General features: G+C 38.6%; 1 protein-coding gene across 1 annotated transcript in view; it reads left to right on the forward strand.

Annotated features, from left to right (window-relative positions):
* Positions 1-17,008, forward strand: part of TRIM66 (tripartite motif containing 66) — a 44,508-nt gene that overhangs the window by 16,801 nt on the left and 10,699 nt on the right. The window contains 7 exon segments of the mRNA XM_069857613.1: positions 21-111; positions 723-839; positions 2,121-2,235; positions 3,569-3,715; positions 3,861-3,978; positions 5,307-6,193; positions 7,112-7,273. Of these exon segments, the coding sequence (XP_069713714.1) occupies positions 21-111; positions 723-839; positions 2,121-2,235; positions 3,569-3,715; positions 3,861-3,978; positions 5,307-6,193; positions 7,112-7,273 (1,637 nt within the window).

Here is a 17,008-nt window from a genome sequence, read left to right on the forward strand (position 1 = left end):
ATTTTCCTTATGTTGTCCAGTGCACACTCAAGAGCTGCTCAAGCTGTTTTGTGAGACCTGCGATACCCTTACATGCTGCAGCTGCCTTCTGGCAGAGCATAAGGATCACAGGTGCCTAATCACTTAATCATAATCCTGTCTAGAACTGTAGCTAATTTAGATTTGAAGCTGTTCATCTGCATGTATTGTCAGCTGAAGATGCAGGCTATCATCCAAAGTTAAAAGCCACAGCAAACTCAACGCAGTTGTCTTGTGCACATGGGTTACTGCCCTCACAGAATCACTCACTGCTCTTAGCACTCTGCACCTTCTCGACTGTATTGTCTGCCCAGACATTATGTATGAATGCTGAAAGGCACAAGTTGAATTATGTATGTATGGGCTGAAAGGCACAACTTGAATTCTGTACTTAGCATCATTCAAATACACCTGTTTGATTTTATCAAAGACATCATGACTGTACAGGACCAGAGTTACCAATGCTGAAGGATGCTGCTTGCCTGTGCAATTGTGTGAGTCATGTAAAGAATTATCTATACACAATGAGGAGACGTGTGAGATGAGCCAGCCAGTATGATGAACAATAAATTTTACCTATGACAAAGAACAGTTGTAGTAGGAAGGAAGAAGGGGATGATGTCCAGACAGGTATTAAGGCAGCCGGTCCCCTAAACTTATCAACTGGAAAAAACGTAGTGTGAGAATTTCTCCTTCTTTTGCAGGTTCAGACATCTTGATGAAGCTTTGAAAAATCAGAGAGTTATCCTGGAAAATGTCGTAACAAAAGTGGAAGAGAAAAAAAATGGGATTCAGATTTCAGCTAAACAGATTGAAGACGGGTAATTGTTATGCATCTTTTTTTTTTATTGAAGTGAGTGATCAGTAAAAATATTATTTTCACAAAATGTAGGTCAACAGAAGTAAATGCTATTTTTTTTTCTTGGAGAGCAGGAAATAATAGGAAGATTAAAAATATCAAATCCATGTTTAAGTGGTACTGACAAGTCATGGCATTGTAATGTATGATTCCATAGTCCTTATAAGGCGTCTGACAGCTGACTTCAGAGTTAAGATTTCTTTGAATAATCTGTTTCCGAACTAGAATTTGAAAAGATTAGAAATGAAGAGCATTTAAAAAATACATTATTTCTTCAAGAAGCTTCAGACCAAATTGCACTTCCAGTCAAGACTAGTAGAAAAATTAAAGTATTTCCTTATATGAACTAGATTTTGGCTACTGATTACCTGTTTGTTAGCAGTTGGATCTCTCTTCTGCATTAATAAAACCATTTCAAACACCTTGAGAGAGTACAAAAAATTTTTAGGCTACCTATACTCCAGTGTAAAGTGGAAGTTTTCTGGATATGGCTTCTTTGCGTGTTTGTTGACAAAGAATTTAAGACTGTTGTTGATGTGATGTTTGGGAGTCAATCAGCATTAGCATGTTGCATCCAGAGAGTAGAGGTCAGTTTTGGATGGAGATGAATGATGAGTGATGTCCTTCAGGGGTCCATATTAGAAACCAGGACTGTTTAATATCTTCATCAATGGCATAATGGGATTGAGTGCGTCCTCAGCAAATTTGCAGGTGACCCCAATCTGAGTAGTGTGGCTGACATGCTTGAGGGATTGGATTCCACCCAGAGGGACCTGGACAAGCTTAAGAAGTGGACCCACATGAACCTCATGAGGTTCAACAAGGCCAAGTACAAGACCTTGACCCTGGGCTGGGGCAACCCCCTGTATCAATACAGGCTGGGGGATGAAGGAATTGAGAGCAGCCCTGTGGAGAAGGACTTGGGGGTACTGGTGGGTGGAAAGCCGGATATGAGCTGACAATATGCACTCACAACCCAGAAAGCCAATTGTATCCTAGGCTGCAACAAAAAAAGTGTGGCCAGCAGGTTGAGGCCTTTAAATGTCCCTTTCAGCCCAAACCACTTTATGATTCTTTGATTCTGTGTTTGAAAGGAAGTGTGGGGAGACTTACGGAAAGTGGCACAGCTTTCATTGGAGTTGTCTGTCAATAGTTGGATAAATGCTATAACAGATATTTACTAAGGGCTGAATAAATGACATACCAGTTTGCTTATCCAGGGATGTGTATCTCTTACCCATAGGTTGCTTGAAGTAAAACATTTATACAAAAAAGTAGAAAATCAAATAAAAATGGCCAAGATGGTTTTGATGAGTGAAATCAATAAACGAACAAACATCCTTCTTGAACAACTTGAAGTAAGTAAGGGTAGTTGCTTTGATACCTTGGGAAATTAAACTAAATTAAATTTAATTTCAGTGCAAATGGAAAGAGTATGGACTGGGAGAGTTATTGTCCCTTTGCTTATGTTTTCAGATATTTCTTATTTTTTTTTCCCTACAGAATTTTCTGTAGAATCAATGGTTGACAGGGATTCAGGATGAAGTGGCTAAATGTTTGTTTGTTTGTTATGAGTTAACCACATTTTCTAATGCAGTTACAGAGAATATGTGTGCACCTTTCAGTACTTACAAAACAAACCAGCTTCTGGTTTAATGTTTAATTTCTAGAAGACTGCTAGCAGCACATTTAATATCCTGTTCTGAAAATGATCTTCTGGTCTACTTTCTGTAAGATCCTGCAGGTTTGATCTTCAGTTTTTGGATGTCCAGTTGAAGTATATATGGTTTTATTTTGAAATAGGCTAAGCACAAAAATTGCTGTCAGATCTTACGATAATTTGCAGTCATTCTCAGGTAATTTTAGCAACAGGGCACTCAGCACTTGCTGACTACCTTTGAACTTCTGTATTTGGCTCAAATCTGGCTACTTGCCTAAGTAGCTTTACAAAAAAAAGGAGAAATGTGTTCTCATTTCTTTATTATTAAACATGAAGTAAATTCAGTGTTCATGTGTTTTGACAACATTTCAGTGTTTGAATTATCTGTACCAAGAGCTGAACTGTGTATACATTTGAAGTATATACACAATGCTCTGTTGGAATGCATGTAGGGGCATCAGATCGGGAGATGCCAGGTTAAAATCAAACAAGGGCAGATAGTTCTTCTCATAAATGGTAAATTAGTGTGGAACTCCTTGCTGCAAGGTATTGTGCATGGGTTAAAAGTAATTAGAGAAAAATCATAGAAAAATACACTGAGGGTGGTATGTAGCCTCTGTCTTTGTGGTCCTTAAATCATGAATTGCTGCAGACTGAAAGACCATTCAGAGGAAATGCTGCATGCTTCCCCTCTTTTTATATTCTTCCTTGGGTCTCTTCTGTTGTGTAAGAGATAAGAAAGCAGTCTGGGTGCTAATTTGATCTAACTTCTACAGCTTTTTTGGATTACATTATTGTGTTAAACCAAGGCCAGAATGATGTAGGTTGATTGCTGTAGAATAAGTCATTGTTCATCCTGAATTCAAACATACCTATTGACTAGAATTTGCTTTCTTTTATGACTGATATTTTAAAGATATTCTAAATAACATTGTCCCTGCAAATAATGCATAATGTAGTGCCAGTGATTGTATGCATTATGTATGTCTGAAGAATGACAACTGTCTTCTACCGATTCACATTATTGACAGAAAATCACCAGTGAAAGGAAGCAGAAATTGGAGCAACAACTGCAAAGTATTGTGGTATTAAGCAGACAGGTAGAACATGTGCAGAACTTCATCAGTTGGGCAGTGTGCAGTAAAAACAGCATCCCATTTCTCTTCAGTAAAGAACTGGTAAGAACAATACCTATTTTCTAAGTAAATGGAAATTGCACAGTAAATGTGAGAGCTGTTTTAAGGATTTAATGTTTCTCAAATAAAATATTTTTCATAATCTTATAATTGTGAATAAAATCATCATCCTCTGATTTGTCAACAGATTGTATTTCAGATCCAGCGCTTGTTAGAAACAAACTGTAACACAGACACAGGCCCTCCTCTGAAGATCAGATTTACTTGGGATCCCTCCTACTGGACTAAGCAACTGTCCAGTTTTGGTAAGAAAAAAATACCGTTTTTTTATTCGGCAAGTTCCCAAAGCTAGACAAGACAGATATAGGCAATACAGTACTTTCCCTAAAGTGCTCTCCTTTTTTGTTTTGACTTCCAGTGTTATACCTCATCACGTTCTGAAGAAAAGCTAATGCGACTGAACTTTCCTGTTTTTCCCTTCAGTTATATAAATTCACCTATTAAAAGACATTATTATGTATAAATATTACCTTAATTACAGTCTATAAATATAATTTTGATGATGTTACAAAGTCACGATTTAAGATAGTTTAGTGGGAACACTGTGCAGGACTAGACAAATAACTTTTAACAGAAATTACTTAAAACATAGCATCTCTGGCTGTCAAACAGCCTTGTCTTTGCCCAATGTATTTGAAATTCATCTCTGTCGCTCCAAGCAATAGTTCTGTACAACACTGTGATGCTGGTAGTGCTGTAAGGAGAACCCTGGGTGAAATGGAGTATCTGCAGTGTGCCTTATGCTGTTTCCTCTGCCTTACCCTTGGGCAGCTGGGCTCCTGCCCACGATATTCAGCTCTTTGAGAATCTTAGTGGCCAAAGGATCTGAGCAGTGCTTGAAGCACAATTAACGGGCACAAAAATGGCTTTAAGACATTGTCTATATAATAATAACACTGTTATTTATAATGAAGGAGCATACTGTAACTTTTTTTCACACCAGCTGTAAATTTCCTGACTGCAGTGGGTTTTTACTGTAAATGCAGTTTGGTGGGCCCATCAATCGTCTAAAAGATTGGATCTCTTCCTATTTTAAGATATTTAAAATCAGATGGCATAAAACACTTCAAATGTATTATAGCAAATAATCTTCTCTAGCCTAAAAGCATGGACAAGATCAGTTCATAGGTCACTTCTATTTCCAGCTTTTATGATTCTAACCTACATAACATCAATCTCTTTCATTTATGTCATTTTTATCCCAGAAGCAGCTTTTTTGTACCTCTGCTTATGGATGAGAACACATGTTCGTACTTTAGTGAAGAATGAAAGTATAAGCCCTATCCATCAGTTAAAATAAAATAAGCTGAGGTCAATTTTTGAAAGTATTTTCTGGTAATTCAGCCATGAATTCCACTGATGTCAGTGGGAGTTTGGTGTAATTTTAAATCACTGAAAATTCTTGAAAATTTTGTTTTGGATGTATATTGAAGGAGTGTTTGGATACCGTATTTGAATATCTTTTATATTTGAAATGAAGACAAGGACAGGACCATCATTCACAGTTTTTATTGTGTAAATTTGTCAAGATCACAGGAGGGAGTAGATTTTCTGGGTTTTTTTTTTTTTTCAGGAGGTTTCAGTATGGAAGGTGGACACATTTCTCACTCAGATGTGCTACTCCGTGGAAATGTGCAAGGATTACAGACCTTGTATCGTGGGTGCCATTCACCAGCATCACAGCTGGAGCCTGTGAGTAGCCAGCCACATCAGTTTTTACCTGCAATACAGTGTCCTACATCTGTCTGTTGTTCACACTACATCAGTGTACCTCACCCAAACAAAGCTCAAACTTCTTACCAAGATCTAAACCGCCATCAGACTTTTCGACAACCTCCTGAACTGCAAGAGCAGCACTTTCCTCTGCAGTACAGCATGCAGCAACGGGACAAAGAGCAAAGGAATGCTTTCCAGCCTATGAAGCTAACACAGTCTGGGCTGGAACAGAAGTCACAGGCAGAGCCAGGGAATGTGTCTGGGAGGATGGGAAAGCACTTACCATCCCAGCAGCACCAGCAGACTGCACCCCTGGGTTATGCTGTTGTATCACATGAGGCTCAGCAAGTTGACATGAACCATCCACAGCCATTCTGCACACAGGCTTCTTTGCAGACATCAACAGTGCAAGTGCAACTTGGTCATCTCCAGAAGATAAAATCTAACCACTTGCAGCAGTTGCCACAGCAGCAGCAGCTGCCACCAGCATCACCACCATCGAGGCAGATTGAGAACACCCAAAAACAGGTTGTCCAGCAGAGCCTGGACATAATGCACCACCAGTTTGAACTGGAAGAGATGAAAAAGGATCTGGAGCTTCTCCTACAGGCCCAAGGACAGCCCAGCTTGCAGCTGAATCAAGCCAAGCCACCTCAACATGTTCAACAGACAATAGTTGGTCAAATCAACTACATTGTGAGGCAGCCAGCTCCAGTTCAGCAACAAAGCCAAGATGAAGCACAAGTAAGTTCTCTAGAAGTTCTTTTCTACTGTATTTAGTCGCTGTGAGTTCAGAAATAGGAGTCACCTTCGTGTATTTGTTTGAGCTTCAGTTGTTGTCTTTTCTATGTTTGCATTCAGCAGAGGCTTCATGCCTCATGCAGATTGGGCCAAAATTTTCTGTGAAGTGCCACATAAAAACATCTGGATCCCAAAGATATGAATCTCTAAATAGACAAGGTGGGCAGCAGGTGGGAGAATAAAAGCATCATCTTTCCTACTTTGTGAATAGGTAACTGGAACACTGCAGTAGTCTCACTCTCCATTTCAACTCATTTTTACTGGAAACTTTAAGCCCTGAGTCATTGAAAAAGAGATTTTCCATTCTACTAGTAAATGCTCTTTCTACCACATCATGTCCTTTTAAGATTTTCAACAGTGTTCATGCATGCTGTTCTGTTACAGTTTTGTAAGCAGAGCTAATTTCTCCACTTTTCCTTAGCTGGTAAGAATCCTGCTTTTGAAAAAGGGACAGTGCTTGGTGGTGAGCTTCTAAACTATAAGGCAGATAAGATACACGAGAAGGTGGTTTTGAAATTCATTCAAAAGAGTGGGGATTGCAGTGAAAATGTGGCTTGGACTTCTATTGTGTAAATTCTGTGGAGTTCCCACCTTGAATAGCTCTCCAAGTGGCCTCCCTGTAAGGGCAGACTGCAGGCTTTTGTAATAGCTGTACATTTTGGTGGCTTTATTGATTTGGTTTTTTTTGAGAAATCTTTCTCTATTCATTTATCTCTCTTACTTGGGGTTACTTCAAACACCTTTGTTATTTTAGAGTCTTTCCAGTCTTGTCACATTGTTTATGCTGTGAGTTGATGTGAATTTGTTACCGTTTTTCTTCCTGAGATCTTGAAAACACAAATTCTTAATTGTGATTTATAGGTCAGTGAGAGCTCCTCTGAACTTGATGCCCAGAAGCCTGTAATTCCTCTTGACAAAAGTGATAGTCCCTTCCTGTCACAGTCACTAGATGAAGAAGCCAGCATCAGCAGTCCCTCCTCTGAAAGCACATTGCAACAATCTGTTTTCCATCCAGTGAGAAAGGTATAAAGAACTTGTATTAAAAATATTTTTAAGGGAAAACATTATTTGATAATATTGAATATAATATGGCATTGGAATTTGCATGGAAAAATTAGAATACAATAAAAGTCAACAAAATGGTTTGTAAATCTTGGAAGACAGTCATAACCTAGCTTAGTGTACAACTACTAGCAAGATGCCTATGCGCTGTGCCGTAGGCAGGATCAGCAACTGTTCTGTAAGCTGGTAGTGTTTAGATCTATCTGGCATGATTATTAAGGATCAACTGGTAAATAAACAGAAGACCTATTTCTTCACTGGGTAAATTCTGTCCAGTCCCCATCTCTAGATATATAACTATCAGGACTTGCTAACTACCGTATGGAGCAGCAGTTAATTTGAAGTAAAAAAAAAAAAGAAGTCAGAGATTCTGATGAAATCAGCCTTTAGAGACGTCCTTTCAAACAGTAGCCCTGGAAATAACAACACTAATTATTACTGAAGATGTGGTGTCCGAAAGGGATGTAATTCTGTTATACTTCTTCTCCTTGCTTGTGTATAAGCAGAAAAATAGATTTCTCTCTCTCTAGAGTATTTCAGCACTTATTAAAGCCACACTTTGATCCTTCCACCTACTGGGAGACACTAACAATTAAAGGAACAGCATAAACAAAACAAGGAGGGATTATTTTTATCAGTAGATCTTGCTGGCTCTGGATATCACCTTTGCATCTGAGACAGAGAAGCTGTCTTTTAGCTCTCTGTACAATTTGTGTAAAACAGTCCAAGCAGCACTTCACGTACTGGTTGCTCATATCTGTCTAGTACTTCTGTCCATGACTCTTGTAGTGTGTACCATGTAGAAGACTTTAATGGATTTTTATTGGAATATTGTGGAAGAACTTGTCTTTCCTTACTAACCCCAACAAGGAAGTTATTTTATCCTTTCTAACGTGATGCTCTTTGGCTCTGAACTTTCATATGTGGAAGCAAATCTCCATTAACCTCTGATGACTAAGCACAGGATGGAGGAAAGCTATGCAAATTTTCTAGGATAGGGCTACCTTTGCTTTAGGATATGACTGTAAAAATTAAAGATGTGTATTTAAGGCCTGAGCAAGACCATCGACCAGAGTACATACCCATACATTTGTGTAGCGCAGACACCCCCTCAAAGTTGCTTATGAAAATGGATGGTGATGCTAACCAACTAGCTTACAGAGGCTTTTTCAATATGCATGTTGAAGAAACTGTCCTTTGTCTTCTGGACTCATAAAGGAAGGTTACTCCCAACAGCTTAAACAAGAAAATTCAGGAAGAAAGTGGAAGCAGATGTGCGAACGAGAGTAGTGTAGTCTGATGGGGAAAGACGAAGAAAAGAAGGAAGAAAACCTGTGTCTTTTTTTTTTATAATGGCACAGAGAAGTGTATGTTCCTGTGCAGAAAGCACAGGTATCTCTGTTTTTTATTAGTTTTCCAGTACCTCTGCAAGAAATGAAGACAGCTACGGTAACCCATCTTTGCTTGTATTTATCTCTTGTAATGAGCTGTTTGGGATGAAGCTGTAATGTACTGACAGCTCTGGCAATGGCTAATTAGAAATGAAGAGAACCAGCATATCCAGGAAACCTTTGAAATATATTCTTCATGAATGCTATTTAAAGATATCTGACTGCTTTTGCTGACAATTGGATTAAATCTAGGTTTAAATGGGAGGTAGTTTCCTATTTAAGAGCAAGGGAATGTGTGTATTTATTCTCATCTCTGTTGCATCAGATCGTTTTCGCAGTTATCTCTAGAGAAGAATTTCTATATAGGTGTTTGTCCATTTACTTTCACATGATCTGTACTCAGAGCATTTTGTTTCTCTTAAGTTTTTGGAGGACATGGAATAAGTGAGTGTGAAGAGGTCTCAAATACTGCACTTGGAAAGTACGGTACAGAAAATATAGCTAAATAAACTTTTTACTATTGGAGAAGAACTCTATTCTGCCTTTTGGAGAATGACTGGTGTTGGATTTCTTGTCTTTGTGTTGCAGTTCTGCTGAACTCTAACAACTTTTGTTGTGTACAGTACTCTTACTGGATTAGGAAATTCTCTGGCCACTGAGATTCTTTCATTGAAGAGAAAGCAGTGTGAACCAGGATGTAAAAAACCTCAGAATTAACTGTTTAATGATATGTTTGCCAAGATCTGTCAAAAAATAAAAGCTTCCATTAGGCCAGTGGTTTTCTTTATTTTGGAAGGAGCAAGGCTTGATTGCTCATGTAGTTAAACATCTGAGCATTAGTTCTGAATCATATTTATGGTGTGTATTTGATACTGTTGACTGATAACTAGATCAATTGTCTTCATATGGGATCATATTTACGTGTGAAGCAATATAGAGCAGATGCTATTAATAGTTTGGGATCACAACGTTACTCATAATTGAGGAAACCACAAGTACGTTATTCAGATCATTCCAGACAAGTGCTTGTGCAGCCGTTACACCATGGAGTGAAGCCGTCATATGCCATGCCTTTGAGTTCAAAGAATGCCTGTTAGAGATAGTCTGAAAAGTACTGTTTTCTGTCCCTCATATTTAAAGTTGGTTATTGACAAAAAAGAAGAAAAGTGAGGATAAAACACTGCACACTTGTTGAATTTCCTCATATGTTGTATTTTGCCATCCATCAGGACAAAAATTAAATCTAGCTTCATTGGGCAATCAGAATTTTGCCTTTTCAGTTGCATAAAGTAGGGTTTTCTATCTGGTGACAATCAGAAACTTGTGGGTAAAGGCTACTGCTGTGTTACTACTGTTCAGAGTAATTCCTGCCTGTGCCCACCTGCTCTGTATGCATATGTATGATATAGTCTGTAAAAATGTAATTTCAGTTATATGTGGGCTTGTTTTCATTTGTTTCTCTATTTTTGGAACATTAATGGTGACATTTTGTCAGCCTTTCTGTCTTCCTGTGCATCCCTCTAATTTCTTTCTCTGTGAATTGATTTTTTTTTTTGTGCAGTATAAATGTTTCTATACTTAGACCACTGATTGTTTGATACAAGTCAAGTACCGCACTTAGCATAACTTCGAGCTTAATTAGCACCTTTTAAGAGTGCAACGCCAGAAACTGAAATTTTCTGTGTCTGTGTAAGATGGATGTAATTTTCTCTTCATGCTTCCCTGTCAGTGTTCATGTAGCTGGGACCTCTCTATTGGATTGTGGAGTTCCATCCCCATGCCTGTCAAATACCGAGCCTCTCCAGTAAGAATGTCAGCAAGACTGATCTCAGTATAACTTTTGTGATACCTGCACTTTTGTTATGGGGAATTGTGCCGAGCAAGCAGATTCTATACAAGCTGTTGAGTTGCTAAGTTGCAGTGTGAAGGAATGAGTACTCAATTAGGTTAAAAATTTTGTGGAAAGCGTTACCAGCCTTCTGCAATGATATGGTCCTCCTGTTGCTTTTACGTAGTATGATAGTGAGTTATTAGTTTGTGCACAGGAGTGGAGTGGTCATCTATTCCAGAGCAGAGGTGAGAATAATAAGATATTTTTGGCCTAATTGTCTTCAGGAGTAATAAAGGGCATACAATCCCTGTTTTGCTTATAGGTACCTAATTGTCATTTGTGGCTGGGATGAGCAAGAGGTCTAAAGGCTGTACCTAGCATTTGATGAAATGTCATAATTACTCTACATCGATAGCACAAATTAGTAGTTTGTGTCTCAGGTACTCCTGCAATAGACATTGACATTGTTGCAGGGCCAACTGGACATCTCTCCTCAGACTCCGTTAGTGCACTTGTTCCTCTAGTTAGAAGTAGGATCTTTACTTCTGGGAGGAAGGACTCCTTGTCTTGTCCGGCTGTTGGAAGGGGAACATTGTGTGCCATCCCTATGCATCCTAGAAATGCAGCTGGCTTGGGCACTTGTGTTTCTAAGCTCTGAGACAGAGATCAGTTGTGAGAAGGTTGGACAGCATTTGTCAGACTCTGGTTTGGTTATGTTCCTTAGCAACCTTTGAGGGTTTCTCTCCTTGAACTATTATTTCACCTTCTGCTTAAAACAAATCTCTGAACATGTCATATAGTAAATTCATCTGTATCTGTTCATTTATAGCTGTAGCCAGTGGCAGATGTTTAGGAAAGACTATAAGAAACAGACAAATCCTTTGGTGATACACCATCCCAGCTTCTGAAAATCAGCATTGTGGGGATTTCCTGAACTGAAGACTGTACCCAGACAACTGAGTTTTGCAACTCTTCAAGGACTCCTCCTCTGTGAATTTGTCTAGTTAATTTTTTGAGTCCATTTATTCAGCATTCTGTAGCAACTGAGTTTTGCATTGCATGAGAAGTTCCTCTGTTTTCTTGCCATAAGTTTGTTTTCTGACAATTCAGTTGGATGTCTTCTAGTACCTGTGTTAGGAAAGCCAGTGAATAGTAACTCTGTATTTTTTATGGAAGCCATTCTATACTTTGGTTCGTTATACCTTTGGCCATATTCCCTATATTTTGTGGTTTTGATAAAACCTTTTTGAGAAAGGGTGACCAGAAATAGTCGTCAAGGTGCAAGCATGTGGACATTTTGTACAGTGCTATGACTGATTTTTATATTGTTGTTTTTGATTCATAATGTCCCACATTCTTAGTTCAAGAACTTTGTCTCAAGCAGAAGAAAGTGCTTGAAAGAGAGAAATCCTAGAAAATATTCCATGCCATCCAAGGAGCAGTCTTGAGAGCACCATGAGAGAGGCTTCTGTTTTGTTCCAATTACATGCAATGGTAGCATTTTATGCAAGACTAACTTAGTGACAGTTCACAACGGAACCTCTCAGCCTCTCCTGGGATGTGACATGTGCGAACTTTGAGGCTCTGACATGCCAATGCTGCTGTTACTAAAGGGTTATCAGAGGCAACAGTTAGTCTGCTGTAGGTGACTTTCTTGGGTATTTTGCCCCAACACATTTTTCCTTAGCTTTATTAATGACGTTTCTTCCATTGCAGCAGCAAGTTCTTAACTAATAGCATGTGAAATTTGTGGTAGAGAGGTTGGGGAGCACAGTGCAGGCTTGATTTTTGTTAGTATTGCACTGAGCATGTTGTGATTACTTAGTCACTGAAAGTAATAATAATTTAAGATCTAACCCCAGGACTTCAATTCTGGGGTGGGTTTGTTGTTGATTTTGTTTTTCCTAATTTATTTTAGGGGGACTAGAAGTGAAGGAAATAATGATAACAGCTCAGAATTTAGGGTGATGCAAATTCCTAAAATATCAGAGTAATTTTTGGCTTTAAAGAATGAAGCTGCTTAGAGCAGAAATGCATTCATGCTTAATGTAATTAGGTACATTTCCCAGAATGTTAATTTAACAAAACCTTTTCCTTTGACCTGGAAAAAAGGATAAATAAAACATGATGCTTGCTCCATGCAATCTCTTCTCCCTCTGCTTTAAGCTAGCTCCAGTTTATTCAGACAAAATGTTAAGGAAGATTTGGATTCTTTTTCTTATAAAAGCAGAAAGGAAATCCTTTGGATTCTATTCTGAAATTGGGAAATATGAATAGGAAGCATGTGTAGACTGTGTTATCAGTGCTGCTCTGTGCTGTGAGTTAAACAACTGGATTGGAGTAGTACATTTGTTTAACCTCCTAGCATAATGAGCTGCCAGGGGGATTGCTCCACTTAATAGCAGCCGTTCATTACTCTGCAACCATTTGCTGCATGTTATTTCTCTTAGAGCAATGAGAATTGGCGGTTCCTAGTTTTACGTTTCTTTATCTGTGACACTTAATGTCAACAGCCTTGAGACTTTGCCAAAACAATCCTAACAAATCCTAATCCCAGTGTTTTAAGGTAAGTATTTGCTTCTCAGTATTCTTCTGTATTAGTGTTGCATGTTTACACTGGACCTTTTTAAATGCAACAGTGATCAAAGAAATGTTTGAACTAAACAATATGTTTATTTTTTGTTCTCTGAAGGCACTTTGCATGTTCTTTCTTCTTACCTTTCACTACCATAGCTATGAAATTTGTGGTAGAAGGCATTTTGGGGTGGTGATGCTTCTTCCATTATATTATAAGGATCATCAGACCAAAATTAATTATGAGACAATGAGAATTCCATTTATAATGACACAGATGTAGTTTGATGTGCCAGGCTGTACATTAAAATGTCAAAAGTTTCAAAATTAACCTGCAGCTGAAGCCACCCTCTACCCAAGAGCATAATTAATGCTTGTTGTTGTTCAAAGGGTGTAATGTAAAAGCAATAGAGCTTTTATAAAACAGCGATTAATTCTTTAAAGGCATCCCATTTGCAAAAAGTAGCTGAACTGTCAAGGGAAAAGAGAAATTTTTGCTAATGGCAAAAGAAATGATTATTTTAGGGAGTGAATTAATAGGCTATTAATGAGCCTTGTTCCCAGTGCATTGTTCACTTCACACTTGACAGCAGCTCCATGGATCAGAAAGGAATGTGTCTGTTCTTAACTATGAGTTTTAATATTTTGCACTGAAAGATCGTAATGTTGCTTCATCATTAAAATAACCACAAAATTAACTTTTGCCCCAGGGGAAAGACAGATGGCAGTTTGATGGCCTCATTATTCTTTTTTTTTCTTTTTAACAAGAGTAAGGCTTTATATTGGCTTATATAATCTAAAAAGATCTCTAAAGAAACCGATGCTAGCTAGAATGAGTAAAAATGATATAGCCATATAATGTAATGGAATTTCACCTTTCTGAAAATGTTACTTATAACGAAGTCTTATGTGTGTGTCTATTTCTTTTTTCTGCAGTAGGAATTGTCCTAGTGACTACTCCCAGTAAGTAAGCTTGTCTCACTGAAGCCAGGAGTAATCCTACTATTATCTTAGTAGGGCTAAGATTTCACCTGCAGTGCATGCAGTTTCACACAGGTGGGTCTTCTTAGGGTCAGGTCTCAGTATGTTGTAGATGATGCACCCTCCAGTAACACAAGTAAAGGAAGATGTGCATAATGATTACAAGAAGTGAATAGCCGTAAGGTCTCCAGTTAACTGGCTATGCAGCTTTGCGTGGTTTGCTGGCCATGTGTGTGCCTCAGCATGCCCATTGCCAATGGAGCGCAGCATCAGATAGTTCCTGTTGACTCAGGCAGGATTTTGTGGATGCTTCATGCTTTTGAGAATCTGGCTAAATAAATGCTTAGCTGCCTCACAGGGACTTAATTAATGCTCACAATGGACTTCGAATCAAGGGGAAAGGGAAGGCTGACTACAGTCCCTCTGTTCAGTTGAAGCACAAATTCTGCGTATTTCAGTGTCATTTTCTGTAAGTGATATGAGAACAGTTCACATGTTTATTTTGTCATCTGAAAAAGACTTGTTATAAAAAAAGTGATGGGATGAAAACATGTACTCAATAGGCCACATTTGTCACTGCATGTGCAGGAACCTATCACAACCAATTTCTGATGGCAAATGAACATTTTTGATCTTTGTGGACTCCTTTAGGATGTGTCATCATGAAAGCTGGATTCCTGACTAATCTACGTATATTCCTTTAGTTTGAAACCTGAGCATTCTTAGGAACACCCTGTCAAACAAAGTATATGTAAAATTGTGTCTCCACCAGTTCTGGGCCCCTCACCACAAGAAGGATGTTGAGGCTCTGGAGCAAGTCCAGAGAAGAAGCCATGAAGCTGGTGAAGGGGCTGGAGAACAGGCCTTATGAGGATGGCTGAGAGAGCTGGGGGTGTTTAGCCTGGAGAAGAGGAGGCTGAGGGGAGACCTCATTGCTCTCTACAACTACCTGAAAGGAGGATGTGGAGAGGAGGGTGCTGGCCTCTTCTCCCAAGTGATGGGGGACAGGACAAGAGGGAATGGCCTCAAGCTTTGCCAGGGGAGGTTCAGGTTGGACATCAGGAAAAAATTTTTCACGGAAAGGGTCACTGGGCACTGGGACAGGCTGCCCAGGGAGGTGGTTGAATCACCATCCCTGGAGGTGTTTAAAAGATGGGTGGATGAGGTGCTGAGGGTCATGGTTTAGTGATTGGTAGGAATGGTTGGACTTGATGATCCGATCCAGTGGGTCTTTTCAAACTTAGTGATTCTGATTCTTTGATTTCCAGATTTACATGTTTGACTAGTTCCAGCTGGTTCCAGGGAGTTACTATAGGTCATAAAGCTTAGATTCAGGGACATTCATTTGCCCCAAGAGAAGGAAAATGGCCAATACCCTAGCTGCAGAGACCAAATATTCTCTGGGTCGTCTGCTACATAAAATGACTGTTTTAAACAGACTTACTAGACCATTTTATGGTAGAATGGCACAAATCTTCCCTAGCACTGCAGAACAGCCTGACCTCTTTCTGTCTCAAATGCAGGCTGTTTTGTTTCACTGAATATAAGTGGTCACTATTCAGGCAAAGCTCCTAATGTAGCATCTATTGCAAATTGAAGAAAAGGATATTAAACTACATCCTTCAGTGGAAATTAATGTCTGTGGGCAGAGTGTTCTCTTAGCACTTAGGTGATACATTGCAAGCATTTAAGAATGACTTCTTTGGCATTACGTAGGCTGTACAGAGGCACAACTGACAGCTCAATCTAGGCTGCTGTCTTTTCCACACTTGTATTCAGATGGACAAAGGTATCAAATTCCAAAATAGAATAACAGTTGAGAAAAATACTAATTAAATCTAGGAAATGGGTCCTGTATCAGGTTCACTTCTAAGTCACTGGGCCCTAAGAGAAAAATAAGTACAACAATGAATTTGAAATCTAATTCAGATGCAATCAACACATTTCTTCTGTCTAGATTTATACTATGATGAGTGCTCTGTACTGTGTTGTAGTCAAATGAAGAGGATTTATTCAGTCAATTACCAAGGGTGAAACACAAATGAACTATGATGAAATAAATGGAAAATTACATATTCAAACAGCACAGATCTGCATACTTCTTAAGACTGCTTATATACTTGTTTCATATGAATGCTAGAAGAGTTCTGATTTCAGTACAGTCACACATTCCTGGATGTAAGGCAGCTTAAGGAAGTCACCTAGATGGAGGGATTTGCTTTGTTTTGCATAACAGTATTTCTGCGGTTTTGACAGTGAAAAATCATGAGCAGAAAATGCATGTTGCTAGAACTATTTCAGAGACTTTGGTAAATATTCCTTTTCTTTGGAAACTAGACATATACGTCCCTTCCTCATTAGTACATGTAGGATGTTTCTGGATTTACACTATGATATTTAAAGGGCAAGTGCCTTAGGTTTTAATGGGGCAGACTCACTAACTAGCATAAAGTTTTCAGCATCATTAACTATGACAATAGTTTAATCCACTTGTGGCAGGTATGAATCTTATTTTTTCTGAATCTTCTTTCTGAATAAAATAATGTGGTGATATTAATGAAATGATAAAATTTCTGTTCTAAATATTATTTCTCCTGGATTAACTTAGTGGAAGCTAGTAGGGTTTATATCAAGATCTGATTTAGTACAGTATTCTGCGTGCTTAGATTTCCTGTTCATTGTAGACAGTTAAAAATCAGGATCCCTTGGACTGTTCAAAGGAAGATGGTTTTTGTGAATCATGGAAAAGTAACCTAGATGTCTCCTTTTCCAGTTTTCAATTTTAATGTTGGATACTCTAAAGCTTTTGGACATGGTATAAGATCAGAATAGATAGTTTCTAGCCCTTGTTGGTTGATTTTATACAGCTGAGACAAAATATGTCATCCAGTGTAGAAAGAACAATAGCATGTTGTTGCT

This window comes from Phaenicophaeus curvirostris, chromosome 5 (assembly GCF_032191515.1).
Source record: "Phaenicophaeus curvirostris isolate KB17595 chromosome 5, BPBGC_Pcur_1.0, whole genome shotgun sequence".
NCBI lineage: Eukaryota > Metazoa > Chordata > Aves > Cuculiformes > Cuculidae > Phaenicophaeus > Phaenicophaeus curvirostris.